Genomic DNA, 21161 nt, shown 5'->3' with positions numbered 1-21161 from the left:
GCTGCACATATCTCGTTCTCAGGGCACATCGGATTGTCCAAGGTTCCGGTAGGCCAGCCCAGAGTTGCCCCTGGTGGCCACCGGCAGTTGACAGGTTGGACCAACACTCAGAGGGGCACTGGCCCGGGGGGGTTTAAATAAAGATGACCCTTGTGTCTGTAGAACCCAAGGGAAAAAAGGCTAGGTGGCAAATGGTAAAGCCAATGTTGGGCCTTGCTGGAGGAGTTTTATTCAAGACGAACTGTCAAGGGGTTCCCATTATAACACAACCGTGTAAGGAACGCAAAATCAAGGAACATAACACCGGTATGACGAAAACTAGGGCGGCAAGAGTGGAACAAAACACCAGGCATAAGGCCGAGCCTTCCACCATTTACAAGTATATAGATGCATTAATTAAATAAGAGATATTGTGATATCCCAACAAATATCCATGTTCCAACAAGGAACAAACTCCAATCTTCACCTGCAACTAGCAACGCTATAAGAGGGGCTGAGCAAAGCGGTAACATAGTCAAACAACAGTTTGCTAGGACAAGGTGGGTTAGAGGCTTGACATGGCAATATGGGAGGCATGATATAGCAAGTGGTAGGTACCGCAACATAGGCATAGCAATAGAGCGAGCAACTAGCAAGCAAAGATAGAAGTGATTTCGAGGGTATGGTCATCTTGCCTGAGATCCCGCAAAGAAGAAGAATGAGTCCATGAAGCAGACAAATGGACGTAGACGAACGGATCCTCACAAACGCGACGTTATCGGAACTAACCCGAAGAAGCACCACCGGAAAGAAGCAAACAACAAAGTAAACAACCATCACATAACATGGCATGATGCACAATCAAGTATGATGCACGTTCGATTTAAATATGCATGGCATGGCAAAGTGCACAAACAAAACTACAAGTTAAGTGGAGCCCAATATGCAACGAGTTGTATATTGATGTAACACCACATCAATTATTTAGTTCACTCCCGGTTAGGTACTCAACAATATTAAGTATTGGATAACATGGCAAGAGGTGAAGCATAACAAAACCATACTATCTAAACAATTTAAATGGGGCCGGATATAACAAACAAAAAATCTGGTAAATCCCCATATGCATTTAGCAATTTAATGCAAACAACAATTTTAAACATTCTTAAAGTTGTTAACATGGTGCGGATGACATGTTCAAGTTTTATGCAATTTTTATTAGAAGTTAACATGTGCGTGATGAGAGCATTTGTCACCATGGTAGAAAGAAAGGGGTGCCATGGCGACGAAACGGAAATGATACCGCGGCAACATTCCAATGATCCGGTAGCTCACGGGGATACCGGTGCAAAAGGAAGTGGGTGTGAGTGTGTCATGCAAGATGATGGGGTGATCTCGGTTGCCGGGTTCCCACGGGTGGACGACATGGCAACAAGGAGGACCATGCAAGCGACAATTTCGGACACGGTGCAAACGCGGGGTTCATCTCATACATCACACAACATTCGTCCACTACGGTCGTCTCGGGGTTATACCTTCGAAGCGTGCGTTTCGAAGCGGATCGGTTTGTAGAGGAAGTAGTTGTTCACGACCCTCATGGAAGTAGCGGTACACGTTCGGGAAGCGGTAGAGGTACGAGTCTTTGACGACGGTCGTCATACACGTTCTGAGGTCGTCGGTAGAGGTTCTCACGATCACGGTGACGGTAGTCGTACACGTTCGTTTTCGGATAGGTACTTGATGAATCCAACGTTTTCGGGGCGACGGTAGTGGTACATGTCATAGGTAGTGGAACTTGACGGATTCGAGCTCTTCGAGGGTCGTCGTGGTACTCGTTCACGTTGTAGTCGAACATGTTCAAGAAGAAACTTATGCGTCATCGTGGAACTTGGCACATCCAAAGGGTACTTGATGGGTCCGAGGTCTCCGGCCGTAGTGGTACTTGCTGTTACGGGTAGCCAAACTTGAGGTGCTCCTGGCGTCTTATTTGCGGCGTTGGACAGAACCATGCGACGTTCAGCAGCTACCCCACGTCCAAGATGAAAAATGGAGCTCGGGTAGGGAGTCGAAGCAACAAGCAGGGGCGTGTGTGGAGCAGGCTCGTCGGTGTTCGAGGGAGGTGCTGGCGATGGGGGGGTTCTGCAAGGAGAAGCCAGAGGAGAGGTGGCGCAGCGAAGAAGATCGAGAGGGAGGAGGGACATGGGTCGGGAGGAGCGGGCGTGCGCTCCTCTATGCCACTCCTGGCGGTGCGAGGAAGGAACGAGGGGAGAGGGAGATGGGGGCTTAGATTAGAGGGTTAGTTGGCCTAGGGTTAGAAGGGGGGTTTGGGCTGCGAGAAAAGGATGACAGTTGGGACGGCCTGGTGGGGGATCTAAGAGGCCAGCAGCTGGGCTCTGCTCTCTCTCTCTCTCTCAACGCCCTTTAACAGAAAGCAAAGAGAGGAGAAAATAAAAAGAAAAGGAGGGGTTAGAGAAAGAATTTGGGCATGCGGTTAAATCTCCCGGACTCACAAAAATGAGTTCATTCCGAGAAAATGCATTTGGCACCGCCTAAAAGGATTGCATTCAAACACATTTGAATGATGATTCAAATAAGTTTGAATTAGAAAAACATTTTTGGAGAGTCCAAATATGTTCGGAATTTTTGTGGAGATCGGGAAAGCGACGAAAGAAAAATATGGGCAAAGTTTGAGGACCAAACTTGAAGCGGGAAAAAGGCATGTGATTATTTGCAAGTGTATGATGGTGAATTTAAAATTAAAGAAATATTTATAACATAGCTCCCTAATAATAGTAGGAGACTTTTATATGTTATAAAGAGAATTTCACCATGTGAACTCCCTCGATTTAAATGGATCAAAGATCCATGCCATTTATTTAGTTGAGTTGCAAAAGATTAATGACATGATGGCATGATGACATGATGCAATGCAAAAAAATAAAAGGGCAGGCACAAATGAAACACAGGGCGAAACCCGGAACATAAGGAAGTTTTCTCGAGCATCGGTCTCGGGGCTTTACACCAGCCTGAATAGGCGCCCGCCCAGGCCAGCAGGGGGACGGCGACCGCAGAGCACCGGAGGACGAGGCCGGAGCTTGACCGGATCGAGCCCATGCCGACGGTAGTGAGCAGAGGCGGCAGCAGGGCAGGCGCGGCCACGTCAGGGGCACGCGCGCGAGCTGCGTGTGGCACGGGAGAGCGTGTGCGCACGGGGGGCGAAGCGGTTGGAGACGGCGCGCTCGTGCGCGCGCGATGGGGCCTAGGCTGCGGCAGAGTGAAACGAGGAAATCAGGGGAGCTCCAGGGCAGCAGCGGGCGCGAGCATGCGGGCGTGAGCGCGCGCTGGCGAGCGGCCAAGCGCGGATGCGCGCATGCGCAACGGCGGTGAGCGGCCAGGGAGGGTGCGGGCGGCACAGCAGGGGCGAAGGCGGCCGCCGCAAGGAGCAGGCGCAGGCGGGGCGGTGAAGTAGGTGGCGGTGGCGCGGCGCCAACGAGGCTGGTTGGGGCCAGACGCGGAGGCGGCAGGAAGAAGCCGCTGCGGCAAGAGCAGCAGCAGCAGCGGCCGAACGGAGATGGGCGCGCGGCGGCTACTGCGCGGTCGTCAGTAGGCCGGGGCAACGCGGCTGTGTGCGGGCGCGTGCGGTGCATGGGGCGGCCGAAGTGAGCTCCAGGCGCGAGTGTGGCGTGCGACAGAGGAGGAGAGGAGAAGATCGGGACTCACAAGGCAGGTAGGGAAAGGGCATCAGGGGTCGAGGGGGACGTCGGGGACGACACGATGGAGAGGGGCTGGCCGGCGAGGGAGGTCCAGGCGGCGATGAGGGCTCCTGGCGGCGACAGGCGACGACATCGGTCTCCTCCCGATCCAATCGGAAGAGAGGGGGAGGGATATATTTTGTGAGAGAGGGGAGTGGGGGTGTCGGTGGAGTGGGAGTGGGTGGCGAATGGATAAGGGCACGACGGTGGTGGCCGGCTGGGCCAGGTGGGCCTGGCCTGGCCTGTGAGTTGGGCCGTCTAGCCCAGTTGGCCAGGGAGCCTTTTTTCCTTTTGGTTTTGTTTTTATTTATTTTCTTTTACTGTTTTAATTCAACTTAGGGCATTTAAGTATTTTATAAAATTGTGCTTTCTTTACCATAATTACCTTTGTAATATTCCGCACCAACCGAACATTTTTGTTCCGATGTTTTCAAAACTTTGACTGTTTGCTAAATTTAAATTTGAATTTAGAGTGTTTTGATCTAACGGTAGTTTAGCAACAGTAACCGTGGTGACGTGGCATGATTAGCGTGGGATTACTGTAGCAAGATTATCCGGGCGTTACAATATGCATATTAATACCCCTCTGATTATGAACATGTTTATGCTTTGTGAGTAGTTACTTTTGTTCCTGAGGACATGGGAGAAGTCTTGCTATTAGTAGTCATGTGAATTTGGTATTCGTTCGATATTTTGATGAGATGTATGTTGTCTCTCCTCTAGTGGTGTTACGTGAACGTCGACTACATGACACTTCACCATTGTTTGGGCCTAGAGGAAGGCATTGGGAAGTAATAAGTAGATGATGGGTTGCTAGAGTGGCAGAAGCTTAAACCCTAGTTTATGCGTTGCTTCGTAAGGGGCTGATTTGGATCCATATGTTTCATGCTATGGTTAGGTTTACCTTAATACTTTTGTTGTAGTTTCGGAAGCTTGCAATAGAGGTTAATCATAAGTGGGATGCTTGTCCCAGTAAGGGCTCACCCAAGCACCGGTCCACCCACATACCAAATTATTAAAGTACCGAACGCGAATCATATGAACGTGATGAAAACTAGCTTGACGATATTCCCATGTGTCCTCAGGAGCGCTTTACATCATATAAGAGTTTGTCCAGGCTTGTCCTTTGCTACAAAAGGATTGGGCCACATTGTTGCACTTTATTTACTTTTGTTACTTGTTGCTCGTTACAAATTATCCTATCACAAAACTATCTGTTACCACTTATTTCAGTACTTGCAGAGAATACCTTGCTGGAAACCGCTTATCATTTCCTTCTGCTCCTCGTTGGGTTCGACACTCTTACTAATCGAAAGGACTACGATAGATCCCCTATACTTATGGGTCATCAAGACTCTTTTCTGGCGCCATTGCCGGGGAGTGAAGCGCCTTTGGTAGGTGGAATTTGGTAAGGAAAAATTTATATAGTGTGCTGAAATTTACTGTCACTTGTTACTATGGAAAGTAATCCTCTGAGGGGCTTGTTCGGGGTATCTTCACCCCGACCAGTAGAGCAAAGAATTTCTCCTCAACCTACTGAAAATGAAAATTCTTTCTTTGAAGTTCCTGCGGGTATGATAGAATAACCGCTAGCTAATCCTTTTTTAGGAGATGGAACAAAACATCCTAATGAACATTTGATATATGTGGATGAAGTTTCTGGATTATTTAAGCTTGCAGGTGTACCCGGAGATGTTGTTAAGAAGAAGGTCTTCCCTTTATCTTTGAGGGGAGATGCATCGACATGGTATAGGCTATGTGATGATATGAGGTCTTGGAATTACAAACGATTGAAATTGGAATTTCATCAGAAGTTTTATCTTATGCATCTTGTTCATCGCGATCGCAATTACATATATAATTTTTGGCCTTGCGAAGGAGAAAGCATCTTTCAAGCTTGGGGAGGCTTAAATCAATGTTATATTCATGCCCCAATCATGAGCTCTCAAGAGAAATGATTATTCAAAAAATTTATGCTCGGCTTTCTCGTAACAATCGCCCCATGCTTGATACTTCTTGTGCTAGCTCTTTTATGATGAAGATTATTGAATTTAAATGGGATTTATTGGAAAAAATTAAACACAACTCTGAAGATTGGGACCTCGACAATGGTAAGGAGTTAGGTATGTGATACGTCTCCGTCGTATCTATAATTTTTGATTGTTCCATGCCAATATTATTCAACTTTCATATACTTTTTGGCAACTTTTGATACTATTTTTGGGACTAACATATTGATCCAGTTCCCAGTGCCAGTTCCTGTTTGTTGCATGTTTTTTGTTTCGCAGAAAACCCATACCAAATGGAGTCCAAACGGAATAAAAACTGACAGAGATTTATTTTGGAATATTTATGAATTTTGGGAAGTGGAATCATCGCGAGACGGTGCCCGAGGGGGGCACGAGGTAGGGGCGCGCCCCAGGGTGTCAGGCGCGCCCCTGACCCTCGTGGCCACCCCGTAAGGCGGTTGGAGCCCTTCTTTCGCTGCAAGAAAGCTAATATCCGGATAGAGATCATGTTAAAATTTCAGCCCAATCGGAGTTACTTATCTCCGGGAATATAAGAAACAGTGAAAGGGAAGAATCTGAGAACGCAGAACCAGAGAGAAACAGAGAGATAGATCCAATCTCGGAGGGGCTCTCGCCCCTCCCATGCCATGGAGGCCAAGGACCAGAGGGGAAAACCTTCTCCCATCTAGGGAGGAGGTCAAGGAAGAAGAGGAAGAAGGGGGCCCCTCTCCCCCTGTCCTCCGGTGGCGCCGGAATGCCACCGTGGCCATCATCATCATCACCGCGATCTTCACCAACACCTCTACCATCTTCACCAACATCTCCATCACCTTCCCCCCTCTATCTACAGCGGTCCACTCTCCCGCAACCCATTGTACCCTCTACTTGAACATGGTGCTTTATGCTTCATATTATTATCCAATGATGTGTTGCCATCCTATGATGTCTGAGTAGATTTTCGTTGTCCTATCGGTGGTTGATGAATTGCTATGATTGATTTAATTTGCTTGTGGTTATGTTGCTGTCCTTTGGTGCCCATAATATGAGCGCGCGCGTGGATCACACCATAGGGTTAGTTTGTATGTTGATAGGACTATGTATTGGAGGGCAAGAGTGACAAAAGCTTCAACCTAGCATAGAAATTGATGCATACGGGATTAAAGGGGGACCAATATATATTAATGCTATGGTTGGGTTTTACCTTAATGAACATTAGTAGTTGTGGATGCTTTCTAATAGTTCCAATCATAAGTGCATAGAATTCCAAGTAAGGGATGACATGCTAGCGGTGGCCTCTCCCACATAATACTTGCTATCGGTCTAGTAAAGTAGTCAATTGCTTAAGGGACAATTTCGCAACTCCTACCACCACTTTTCCACACTCGCTATATTTACTTTAGTTGCTTCTTTACCTTAACAGCCCCTAGTTTTATTTTCATGCTCTTTACTTTCTTGCAAACCTATCCAACAACGCCTACAAAGTACTTCTAGTTTCATACTTGTTCTAGGTAAAGCGAACATCAAGCGTGCGTAGAGTTGTATCGGTGGTCGATAGAACTTGAGGGAATATTTGTTCTACCTTTAGCTCCTCGTTGGGTTCGACACTCTTACTTATCGAAAACTGCTGCGATCCCCTATACTTGTGGGTTAGCAGTATGACACCTAGTTTTGATTGTGTTAAATCTTTTATGGATACCGATATTTTTCGTAAATTTAGCACTAAATATGGACTTGATTCTAAGATAGTAGCTTCTTTCTGTGAATCTTTAGCTCCTTATGTTGATCTCCCCAAGGAGAAGTGGTTTAAATATCATCCTTCCATAGAAGTAAAAGTAGCTGCACCAATTAAAGTTGAAGAAAAGACTATCACTTATAATGATCCTGTTGTTCCTACTTCTTATGTTGAGAAACCACCTTTCCCTGTTAGGATAAAGGGTCATGCTAAAACTTCAACTATGGTTCGTAAAAGCAATATTAAAACATATACACCTCCTGAGCAAGTTAAAGTTGAACCTAATATTGCTATTGTTAAAGATCTATTGTCTAATAATATTGATGGGCATGTTATTTATTTCTGTAATGAAACTGCTAGAATTGCTAAACCCTGTGATAAAGATAAACCTGGACCTGTGGTAGGCACGCCTATTATTTCTGTTAAAATAGGAGATCATTGTTATCATGGCTTATGTGATATGGGTGCTAGTGCTAGTGCAATACCTATTAGCCTTTATAGAGAAATTATGCATGATATTGCACCTGTTGAGTTAGAAGAAATTGACGTTACAATTAAACTTGCCAATAAAGATACTATTTCACCGATGGGAATTGTTAGATATGTTGAAGTCTTGTGTGGGAAAACTAAATATCCTGCTGATTTTCTTGTTCTTGGTTCCCCACAAGATAGCTTTTGTCCCATTATATTTGGTAGACCCTTCTTGAACACTGTTAATGCTACCATAGATTGCAAAAGAGATGTTGTTACTATCGGTTTAGATGATATGACTCATGAATTTATTTTTTCTAAATTTAGTAGACAACACCGTGAAGAAGAATTACCTAGTAAAGATGAAATTATTGGTCTTGCTTCTATTGTCATACCTCCTATTGTTCCTTTAGAACAATATTTGCTAGACCATGAAAATGACATGTTTATGAATGAAAGAGGGAATTAGATGAAGTATTCTTTAAACAGGAACCTATTCTGAAAAACAATTTACCTGTTGAAATCCTAGGGGATCCTCCTCCACCCAAGGGTGATCCCGTGTTTGAGCTTAAACTGTTACCTGATACTCTTAAATATGCTTATCTTGATGAGAAAAAGATATATCATGTTATTATTAGTGCTAACCTTTCAAAGCATGAGGAAGAGAGATTATTGAAAACTCTGAAGAAGCACCGTCCTGCTATTCGGTATACTCTTGATGATCTTAAGGGCATTAGTCCCACTCTATGCCAACATAAAATTAATTTGGAAGAAGATGCTAAACCAGTTCCTGATCATCAACGCCGGCTGAATCCTAAAATGAAAGAGGTGATAAGAAAGGAGATACTAAAGCTCCTTGAAGCGGGTATAATTTATCCCGTTGCTGATAGTCAATGGGTAAGCCCTGTCCATTGTGTCCCTAAGAAGGGAGGTATTACTGTTGTTCCTAATGATAAAGATGAATTGATCCCTCAAAGAATTATTACAGGTTATAGGATGGTAATTGATTTCCGCAAATTAAATAAGGCCACTAAAAAAGATCATTACCCCTTACCTTTTATCGATCAAATGCTAGAAAGATTGTCCAAACATACACATTTTTGCTTTCTAGATGGTTATTCTGGTTTCTCTCAAATACCTGTGTCAGCCAAAGATCAATCAAAGACTACTTTTACATGCCCTTTTGGTACTTTTGCTTATAGACGTATGCCTTTTCGTTTACGTAATGCACCTGCTACCTTTCAAAGATGCATTATGGCTATATTCTCTAACTTTTGTGAAAAGATTTGTGAGGTTTTCAAGGATGACTTTTCCGTCTATGGATCTTCTTTTGATGATTGCTTGAGCAACCTTAATCGAGTTTTGCAGAGATGTGAAGAAACTAATCTTGCCTTGAATTGGGAAAAGTGCCACTTTATGGTTAATGAAGGTATTGTCTTGGGGCATAAAGTTTCTGAAAGAGGTATTGAACTTGATAATGCCAAGGTTGATGCTATTGAAAAGATGCCATGTCCCAAGGACATCAAAGGTATAAGAAGCTTCCTTGGTCATGCCGGTTTTTATAGGAGGTTCATTAAGGACTTCTCAAAAATTTCTCGGCCTCTGACTAATTTATTACAAAAAGATATACCATTTGTTTTTGATGATGATTGTGTAGAAGCATTTGAAATACTTAAGAAAGCATTGATCTCTGCACCTATTGTTCAGCCACCTGATTGGAATTTACCCTTTGAAATTATGTGTGATGCTAGTGATTATGCTGTAGGTGCTGTTCTAGGACAAAGAGTTGATAAGAAACTAAATGTTATTCAATATGCTAGTAAAACTCTAGACAATGCTCAAAGAAATTATGCTACCACTGAAAAGGAATTCTTAGCAGTTGTATTTGCTTGTGATAAGTTTAGAACTTATATTGTTGATTCTAAAGTAACTATTCACACTAATCATGCTGCTATTAAATATCTTATGGAAAAGAAAGATGCTAAACCTAGACTTATTAGATGGGTTCTCTTGCTACAAGAATTTGATTTGCATATTGTTGATAGAAAAGAAGCAAAGAATCCTGTTGCAGACAACTTGTCTAGGTTAGAAAATGTGCTTGATGACCCACTACCTATTGATGATAGCTTTCCTGATGAGCAGTTAAATGTCATAAATGCTTCTCATACTGCTCCATGGTATGCTGATTATGCTAATTACATTGTTGCTAAGTTTATACCACCTAGTTTCACATACCAGCAAAAGAAAAAGTTCTTCTATGATTTGAGACATTACTTTTGGGATGACCCACATCTTTATAAAGAAGGAGTGGATGGTGTTATTAGACATTGTGTACCTGAGCATGAACAGGAACAGATACTACGCAAGTGTCACTCCGAACCTTATCGAGGACACCATGCTGGAGATAGAACTGCACATAGGGTACTGCAATCTGGTTTTTATTGGCCTACTCTCTTCAAGGATGCCCGTAAGTTTGTCTTGTCTTGTGATGAATGTCAAAGAATTGGTAATATTAGTAGACGTCAAGAAATGCCTATGAATTATTCACTCGTTATTGAACCATTTGATGTTTGGGGCTTTGACTACATGGGACATTTTCCTTCCTCTAATGGTTATACACATATTTTAGTTGCTATTGATTACGTTACTAACTGGGTAGAAGCTATTCCAACTAGTAGTGTTGATCATAACACTTCTATTAAAATGCTTAAAGAAGTTATTTTTCCAAGATTTGGAGTCCCTAGATATTTAATGATTGATGGTGGTTCACATTTTATTCATGGTGCTTTCCGTAAAATGCTTGCTAAATATGATGTTAATCATAGAATTGCATCTCCTTATCACCCTCAGTCTAGTGGTCAAGTAGAATTGAGTAATAGAGAACTCAAATTAATTTTGCAAAAGACTGTTAATAGGTCAAGAAAGAATTGGTCCAAGAAACTTGATGATGCATTATAGGCCTATAAAACTGCATATAAAAATCCTATGGGTATGTCTCCGTATAAAATGGTCTATGGAAAAGCATGTCACTTACCTCTCGAACTAGAACACAAGGCTTATTGGGCTATTAAAGAACTTAATTATGATTTTAAACTTGCCGGTGAGAAGAGGTTATTTGATATTAGCTCACTTGATGAATGGAGAACCCAAGCCTACGAAAATGCCAAGTTGTTTAAGGAAAAAGTTAAAAGATGGCATGAAAAAAGGATACAAAAGCGTGAGTTTAATGTAGGTGATTATATATTGCTATACAACTCTCGTTTAAGATTTTTTACAGGAAAACTTCTCTCTAAATGGGAAGGTCCTTACGTTATCGAGGAGGTCTACCGTTCCGGTGCCATAAAAATAAACAACTTCGAAGGCACAAATCCGAAGGTGGTAAACGGTCAAAGAATCAAACATTATATCTCAGGTAATCCCATAAATGTTGAAACCAATGTTATTGAAACCGTAACCCCGGAGGAATACATAAGGGACACTTTCCGGAACGTTTCAGACTCCGAAAAGGAATAGGTATGTGGTACGGTAAGTAAACGAACTCCAAAATAGTTTTTAAGGCAATATTTCTCCGTTTTGGAATATTTAGAAAAATAGAAAAATAAGAAGCAGTCCGGGAAGGACATGAGGCCTCCACGAGGTGGAGGGCTCCCCCTACCTCCTGGGCACCTCGTGTGCTCTCCAGACTCCTTTTTCGTACACGACACGTATATTGGTCAGTAAAAATTCTTTATATAATCTCCCGGGGGTTTTGACTCCCGTATCATGCAAAAATCTCCTGTCTTTGTTTCGAGCTGTTTTCTGTCAGGGTTGTTTAGGCCAAGCACTATGTCGTCTCCCTCCTCCTCCAACCATGAGGGCAACGATACTTGCATAATGAAGATAGAGCTGAAGAGAGAAGAACCTATGGAGATCAACAAGGATGAAGGGATCAAGAAGGCCATGGAGGACCAAGTTCCAGCAACAGAAGACACCCTTCAACTGGATCACAATCTTCTTACCCCAACAGAAATCGAAGCTTTCAAGATGATTGAATTGGCTCGTATACAAAATAAGTATCTCACATGTGAAAATATTTTGTTGAAGGAGCATATCATCGCACTCAAGGGCATTATCCGCAAGTTAGAAGACCTCCTACGCTTGATGTGCGACTATCCATCGTCAACAACTCCACCTTCTTCACCAACAAAGGAGACATAATCATCTGGTATGGGCACTCCACTTGGCAACTACCAAGTTTGGGGCAGTGCCCCGGTATCGTATCACCATCACTTTATCTTTACCGTTTTTCTTAGTCCAATCCTTTTGGTAATATCTTGATCTAGTAGAATAAAAGTTCTTAGTATGATCTAGTCGTGAGTTTTGCTTTATTATCCTTCTATCTAATCGAGTCTGTGAGCTATATAATGAAGATTAGTGTTGAGTCAAGGGCTTGATTATTTTGCCATGATCCTAAGTGAATAAAAGAAAAATAGGAAGAAATAAAAATAAACAAAGAGATCATATGAGTCTTATGGAGAGTAATGAGCTCACATAGAAAGAGTATGATGAATGAAAGTTGTTGAGAGTTGACAAACACAGTTTTGGTCATCATTGCAATTAATAGGAAGTAATAAAGAAAGAGAGGTATTCACATATAAATATACTATCTTGGACATCTTTTATGATTGTGAGCACTCATTAAAATATGACATGCTAAAGAGTTGACATTGGACAAGGAAGACAATGTAATGGCTTATGTTTTCTTACATCTGAGATAAATTATATTGCCTTGGATCTTCCAACATGGTGAGCTTGCCTTTCCCCCTCATGCTTTCCAAATGCATTGCACCAAGTAGAGATACTACTTGTGCTTCCAAATACCCTTAAACCAGTCTTGCCATAAGAGTCCACCATATCTACTTATGGATTGAGTAAGATCCATCAAGTAAGTTGTCATCGGTGCAAGCAATAAAAATTGCTCCCTAAATATGTGTGATTGATTGGTGTGGAGGAAATAAGCTTTATACGATCGTGTGATATGGAAGTAATAAAAGCGACAGACTGCATAATAAAGGTCCATATCAAAAGTGGCAATATAAAGTGACGTTCTTTTGCATTAAGATTTTGTGCATCCAACCATAAAAGCGCATGTCAACCTCTGCTTCTGTAACACCCCGGATGTAATTTACCTTATATGTATCCCAACTCTTGCCGTTTCCGGTGCTAAGTTATTTTATTTCCTCGGGTTTGGGTTTTTGTCTTCGTGTGTTTTTGCCTTTGTCATGCATCTCATATCATGTCATCATGTGCATTGCATTTGCATATGTGTTCGTCTCATGCATCCGAGCATTTTCCCCGTTGTCCGTTTTGCATTCCGGCGCTCCTATCTCCTCCGGTGGTTCTTTCTACCTCTTTTCTTGTGTGGGGGTTCCGGATTGGACCGAGACTTGTCATGCGGCCTTGGTTTACTACCGGTAGACCGCCTGTCAAGTTTCGTGCCATTTGGACTTCGTTTGATACTCCAACGGTTAACCGAGGGACCGAGAAGGCCTCGTTTGTGTTGCATCCCAACACCCCTACAATTTGGCCCAAAACCCACCTAAACCCTCTCCATCATCTAGAGCGTTCGATAACGATCGCGTGGCCGAAAACCGCACTCCATTTGGAGCTTCCTATCTCCCTCTATGCCTATATATATATCCCCTTCCAAAAATCCCGGGTCTACTCTCCCCCTAACCCTAAATTTTTCCGCACCGCCACCGGACATGTCCACCTCCACGCTGGACTCCACCCTGCGCCAATAGACGAGCGCCACGTGGCGGCTCCTGTCCCCGCCGCCGCCGAAGCCCGCCGGGCCCGAAGCCGCCCCCCTCGGCCCAAAGCGACGCCCGCGCCTCCTCGCCATCTCCTCCACCCGCGCGCCGCCATCCTCTTCGGCGCCGGCGAGCGCCGTCCCTCGCCGGACCACCACGCTCGCCATTGCCGGCCGCCTCCGCCGCCTTGCTCCGACCGGCCGCCGCCTCGCCCTCGCCTCCCCTCGCCCGGATCCGGACCCCGGCGAGCTCCTCCGGCCACTGCGAGGTCCGGCCACCTCATCCCCAACTCCGGCGACCTCGGCGACGAACTTCGTTTTCCATGCATGCTACAGTACCTCCAGATCCAGATCTGGACGAGGGTTGACTTTCCCCCTCTCCCCTTATTTTTTTGCGATTTTCATCATGTCGTAACTCCGCATCCGTAGCTCCGATTTGCGCATGTAGCATATCAAAATGTTCGTCTCAATGAGTACATCGTTTCATCTCATTGCATCATTTTCATTTGAGCTCATCTCGATGCCCGAAATGCTGTTGGAAGAGGGCTATGTGATAAACTTGTCAAATCTGTTTCATCAAATAGCTATTTGGCATTTTTGCCATGATTAATGTGTGCATGATATACTCCTGAGCTCTACATGAGTTTTGTTATATGTCATGCCATATTTACAGTGATGCTTACCATGTATTTTTGTGATATGTGTGGTGACTAGCACAAGCTTGCAAAGTAGCATAATAGGTAATGCTGATTTCAGGGACTTAGAATTTCACTAAGTCCTTGTTCTGTTTTTGTCGGTATGCCATATGTTCATGTTGTTTCCTAGTGATCCGTGCCTCTTTTGAGGATGATCAGTAAGGATGATTTGTTAAAATTGTGGTGCTCTATCCATCCGTGTCTTTGTTTGCATTTATGGAGCAGCCTAGCTTGAATCAATCAAGCTCTACATTTGCTATATCGTGAGTCCTGGCAGATTGTTGACTCGTTAGCGATATTGCCGAGGATGTTGCTATTGATCCGTGCATGATATGTTGTTGTTTCTTGCCATGTCTAGCTTCTATGCCATGTATTCTTAATGGGTGTATGCTTAGTTTGTCATGCCATGCTCTGTAGTGAGTGCATCGAGCTCGTGAACATGCCTACTCGTTAACTGATTTGCATGCTCCAGTTTTTCACAAGTCTGAGATCTGTTTATGTTTTTGCCATGTTCACACGCTTGCAATTGTATTTTCTGATACCTTTTGGCTCAAGGTCACTAAGGGACTTTTGTTAAGTGCTTTTAGTAGCTTCATGTCATGCCTTTTTTTGCCATGTTAAGTTCCTGTAGCATGTAGTTTTCATGCTCTAAAGTGTGCTTCCTAATGTTAAATTCCAGACTTGTGTTAATTTCACTAAGTCTGAAACATGTTATCGTTTGCACTTTTGCCATGCTTGTTTGAACCTGTTAATGGATGAATTAGCCGTAGCTCAGTGTCCATATTTTATCAAGCATCATGAATGAATCCCTTCCATGTATTTTGTTGTCATGTTTGAGTGTTGTAGCATATTTATCTTGATGCATTTAGATGGCTACTTGCTGATTATCGCAGACCGGTGCCATATTTGTTTTGCTTGCCATTTCCAAACCGTGCATCCGATTTCGGTGATCTTTATATGGATTTCAACCGAAATCACCTCACCTTTCCAGTGGCACTCTTGGATTTCCAAGTTGAGGCCAGGTTCAATCATTCCTTGCCCAATCTTGCATATGCATCACATACCGCATCCCACATAGCATACCATGTCTGCATCATGTTTGTTTAAGCATTGCATGTGGTTGATTGTGTTCCTTTTTCTTGTTTGTCTTGTTTGGGTAGAGCCGGGAGACGAGTTCGCTAACGAGGAGCCCGTTGAGTTTTCTTACGAGGATCAAGTCAACTCTGACAACTTTGCAGGCAAGATGAACATACCCTCGAAATCACTTCGATCTTTGCTTGCTAGATGCTCGCTCTTTTGTTATGCCTATGCTACGATGCCTACCACTTGCTTATCATGCCTCCCAAATTGCCATGTCAAATTTCTAACCCACCATGTCCTAGCAAACCGTTGATTGGCTATGTTACTGCTTTGCTCAGCCCCTCTTATAGCGTTGCTAGTTGCAGGTGAAGATTGGAGATCGTTCCTTGTTGGAACATTGTTTATTGTTGGGATGTCACCATATTATCTTGTTATCTTAATGCACCTATATACTTGGTAAAGGGTGGAAGGCTCGGCCTTTTGCCTAGTGTTTTGTTCCACTCTTGCCGCCCTAGTTTCCGTCATATCGGTGTTATGTTCCCGGATTTTGCGTTCCTTACGCGATTGGGTTATAATGGGAACCCCTTGACAGCTCGCTTTGAATAAAACTCCTCCAGCAATGCCCAACCTTGGTTTTATCATTTGTCACCTAGCCTCTTTTTCCCTTGGGTTTCTGGAGCCCAAGGGTCATCTTATTTAACCCCCCCCCCCCGGCCAGTGCTCCTCTGAGTGTTGGTCCGACTGAGCTGCCTGCGGGGCCACCTCGGGGAAACTTAAGGGTTGGTTTTACTCGTAGCTAGTCTCATCTGAGTGTGCCCTGAGAACGAGATATGTGCAGCTCCTATCGGGATTTGTCGGCACATTTGGGCGGTGTTGCTGGACTTGTTTTACCATTGTCGAGGATGTCTTGTAACCGGGATTCCGAGCCTGATCGGGTCTTCCCGCTAGAAGGAATATCCTTCGTTGACCGTGAGAGCTTGTGATGGGCTAAGTTGGGACACCCCTGCAGGGATTTGAATTTTCGAAAGCCGTACCCGCGGTTATGGGCAGATGGGAATTTGTTAATGTCCGGTTGTAGATAACATGAAACTTAACTTAATTAAAATGAATCAACCACGTGTCTAATCGTGATGGTCTCTTCTCGGCGGAGTCCGGGAAGTGAACACGGTGTTGGAGTAATGCTTGACGTAGGTTGTTCTAGGATCACTTCTTGATCATAGTTATCCGTCCGAGTTTTTGCTTTCTCTTCTCGCTCTCTTTTGCGAATAGATTAGCCACCATATATGCTAGTCGCTTGCTGCAGCTCCACATATTACCTTGCCTTAACTATAAGCTTAAATAGTCTTGATGGCGAGGGTGCGAGATTGCTGAGTCCCCATGACTCATAGTTTACTTCCAAACCAGATGCAGGGACCGATGATACCGTTCCAGACGATGCGCTTGAGCTCAAGTGGGAGTTCGACGAAGACTCTTGAAATGGCTACCGTGGCCGAATGAGATGCACGCGGTGCCCATGAGTCGTGGACAACATCGTGAGATCCTGTCGGGGAGCACCACTGGAAGCCGGTGGCCGCCGCTGGGTGCCGATGCAACCGAAGCGCAAATGGATAAGAGGGTCGAACAAAACAAATAAGAAACCTAGAAAATATGGATTGCCAACAACCTTTGCTTTTAAAAAGGATCTTTTCTCTTATTACTTTAACTGAAATATTAACGGGATCCCACCCACGGTTGAGAAAACCGAATCAGAGAAAGAAACATGGGTAGGAGTACATACTCCTAGGAGTTAGTAAGTATGTACTCCTATATATATAGTGTTACTATTAATCATTCAGGGTGCAGAATAACTTATTCTTCACCCGAGGTAATCTTACGATCGCTTTCTAAATAAATTATGTTTAGAATATAAATACTTACATGCATATTGATTCAATATGTAAAATTTGGTATAAAAAAGAAAAATTATAGGTTATAAGAGCAGAAAAATCACATTTTATGTATGTTCTACACTATGTTTTTACATTCGTAATTTTACATAATATAAAATATTTTTTACGGTGAGTACATATTTTCTTACGTTCTCTTTTTATGTACGAAATAAGACAAAATTTACGAAACGTAAAAATACGATGCCTTGATGTCAAAATAGAGAGGGGGTGAAGAATAACTATTGCTCACCCAGGGTGACGAATAGCGCGACCCTGGGTGTACGGTCAAAGGTGGCTTCGGCCCTACACGGCCTTACTCGTCAGAGTTAATGGTCAAAGGCATTGGCCCGACAGCAACGTCCGTTGTAACCTTTCTGAGGGTTTCGGGTAAGGGAGTGGGAAAAAGTGAGCAAAAATTAAAAATAAGGATGAATGAATACAACTAATGAATCAAGGACACAGAAATAAAAATCCCTTAGATATATAGGTATTAACATAGGCTCAAACTGAAGCTGCATCTCTTGTTCTCGATCGGGCTATTTCACGTAAAAGCGTGACAGCCCCTTCAAACGGGCCTTAAATGACCCAGGTGCTCTTATAAACGGGCCTTAAATGACCCAGGCAAATCTCAGTCGACTTTGATGTACGCATACGGATCTAAACATTATTTTGCAACTACGTAGTAGAGTTGATGGTTTATAAACCATGCACATAAACGAAAAACATATCCCATCTCTTCCATCAAGCCGACGACTGTAAGGGCCCCCCATAGAAGAACCTTCCATTAACAATAGGGGTAACGGCATAGATATTGGGGTCACTCATGTACGTGGGCAAATCTTGGGTCACCACTGAGGCCTGCCCGTTCCTGTCAATGAACTGGATATTGCTAATGGACGCGGCCACCATCACATCAGTAGTAGGAAGGTAACCACTTCCCATGGGCGCGAGATCCGTTGTGCGGGTCGACACATAGCCGCCAAAGCGGATACCGGATGCTCGATCCGCCATCCCTCCGGTGAATATCGTCCTAGGGAAACGACCGATCAGTGCAAGGTCGTCCTGGTTGAACCCATAATACACCATCCAGTCTCCCATTATGCCATCCTGTAATTTTAATGGCAAAAAGTTTAATAAAATATTTTTCTACATTCATTAACCAAGCTAGTGCCGTGACGTACATCATGTTGGGTTCACACAGCTAAAACATGTACAAATAAACTGGAGTAATATACAGATTTTCTTGCAAAAAGTTGGATGTTGGAAAAAAACCGTGTAGTTGTACAACCTTTCACCATAGTACTATTAAATGTCATAGGATTGCATCAAGATGAAATTAATAACTTGATTAGTGGCACTTGCCATAATGGTGCCTTACAAATCCTGATCCCACATTATATCATACTCCCTTCATTCCTAAATATAAGTCTATTTAGAGATTCTAGTATGGACTACATACGAGGCAAAATGAGTGAATGTACACTTCAAACGACGTCTATATACATATGTATTTAGTTCACTTATATTTAGGAAAGTCCACTTATATTTACATCTGTATTTAGTTCACTTATATTTAGGAAAGTCCACTTATATTTAGGAACGAACGAAGTACATACTATGGTAAGTGCCCTACTTGTTTTACCGACAAAAACAATTAATTTGTACTACCTGACCCAAAAAGAGATGTAATGATGATGTATGTCACGAAGTTAAACGTACTACCTTGATAACTTTAAGGGTGATATTCTGCTTGAGACCCTTGGGCTGGGAAAGGGTCTGGATCACGTCCCCAAGACCAATGGATGCACCATTTGCCGGCTGAAAACCGACGGTGCAGTTGGTATTGTGGCAGCGAGTCTTTTGGAAACCGTCGGTCTACATCGAGATGAAAGAATTTTGTCAGAAAAAAACAAGACATTTAAATCAAAGAGAAAAGAGAACACGTCAAAAAGCAAACACGCCGCACAACGTACGGAAGTGGCATCGTCGGATAACTCACCGTCCAATAAGCACCTAAGTGAGTAAGGGAATCCCCGTACAAGCGGGGTGAGACCTGAAAATTGGAAAGCGACGTTAAGGAATATGATGCTGTCCGTAATAAGGGTATTATAGATAGTATCATGCATGCCAACTAAGATGGTGTTTGGTTCAGAAAGATGGTGTTTGGTTTAGAAGTAGACTAATCAAAAAAGACTCTTCAGTAGAGTCTTTTTCTAGTCCCTATAGAAAAAGTCCCTCCTGTTTGGTTTCTAGGGACTTTTTCTAGTCTCTGGGACTAAAAAGTCCCTGAACCAAACACCCCTTATGCAATTTTGATGAGGTGGCATAGAATTAAATGAAGAAATAGAGGCTTGAGTATCATATCATAATACCGTATTATATTAAATGATGTGCTACTTTATGGCATGCATGACAATAAATGTAGTCATGTATGATACCAACATATGATATTATGCATTAGGGATGTAGTATTATGGACTAGTATCATATGCATGATATTAGTATATGCTACTCCCCATTACAACCAGCCTGATTGCAGAAGCGGGGTGAGTGAGAGCATGCATATATGATTGCACAAGAGCCAATCTCACCTCCCAGCCAATCTCGATCGCATTGTGGCTGCTCAGTGCGCCATCTCCTTCGTCCCTGAGCGAAACCGAGGACACGCTGGTCTGCTCATCGTTAAGGTGCAAACCGTAGACATCCATCGTGACGATCACCCCGTAGTAGGCCTGGTCCGATTCTCTTGGTGTCTGGTGGTTTGTGAACTGGAGAAGCAATGCCAAAAACACAAAAAATAGCAGACTGGTAAATCTAGGCATTCCCTCGACAAAAAATTACGACAACGAACGACACACGTACGTAGTTTGTAACGGGGCCTGATTCTGTATCGAGGGGAGACATCTGACGGAGCAGTTGAATGAACGAGCTCCTTTCATCGCTCAACTTGTGGACTTTCACCTGATTCGATTCATGAATAGGGCAAATTATATAGCAAGCTTAATTAAGATAAAAGGTACTCCCTCCATTTTAAATTACCTGCCGTTGTTTTAGTTTAAATTTAAACTAAAACCACGACAAGTAATTTAGAACGGACGGAGTACACGTTACGGATCGATGATGTATGGGCACGGTGCACATATATACATACCTTGTCACTAGTGGTTACGGGCCGGGCAGCATCGCATCCATTGCCGATCAAAAGCAGCAGCACCACGCACGCGACGGCGGCGACTACAGCCATCGCCACGGCTTGCTTAGCGTTGATGAATTAATCTTAGTCTTAGTCTTAGGAGGGACAGAAAGGGAACTAATCACGATGGGCAAAGGGATGCCAGCTTTTATAGGCCTTTTCCCCCTCAATTTTCCTAATTTGTTTACGTATGTATATTGGCAAGCGTTCCTAACGTTTCCATAGGTTAGGAAATATTTCTTAATTGCCACCAATTATGGGGCAAGGATGATAAATGGCATGTAAGAGACGTCAGCATGAAGATATTCCACCTTCCACCCGGTAGTAGTATATTCCATCTATCCAAGCTTTCCTTTTAGTACTTTTTTTTCCATGGTAATATCGTAAGGATCATAGTATAAGTCACAGAGATTTGCGGGAACACAACACACGCAAGGACCCGGCCCGTCCCCCGTGCCGCTCCCGCGAGCGGCCTGGGCGGAACCCTAGATCGCCGCCGCCGCTCCCTTCCTTCGCCCTCCTTCTTCCTCG

The 21161-nt window shown here is 43.6% G+C and overlaps 1 protein-coding gene across 1 annotated transcript; it reads right to left on the bottom strand.

The window, feature by feature from the left end:
• Positions 1–18178: 18178 nt before the first annotated feature.
• On the bottom strand, positions 18179–20145 carry LOC147960655 (protein neprosin-like). Its single transcript, XM_087533464.1, has 4 exons — positions 20029–20145; positions 19437–19490; positions 19160–19312; positions 18179–18544 (listed from the first exon to the last, which is right to left on the bottom strand). The coding sequence occupies exons 1-4, from the start codon at positions 20143–20145 to the stop codon at positions 18179–18181; spliced, it is 690 nt and encodes a 229-aa protein (XP_087389590.1).
• Between the last annotated feature and the right edge of the window lie 1016 nt (positions 20146–21161).

The sequence above is a fragment of the Triticum urartu genome, chromosome 7A (assembly GCF_056163025.1).
Source record: "Triticum urartu cultivar PI428250 chromosome 7A, HENAU_Tu73, whole genome shotgun sequence".
Taxonomy (NCBI): domain Eukaryota; kingdom Viridiplantae; phylum Streptophyta; class Magnoliopsida; order Poales; family Poaceae; genus Triticum; species Triticum urartu.
The sequence above is the reverse complement of the archived record's forward strand: the minus strand, read 5'-3'. Positions and strand labels throughout refer to the sequence as shown.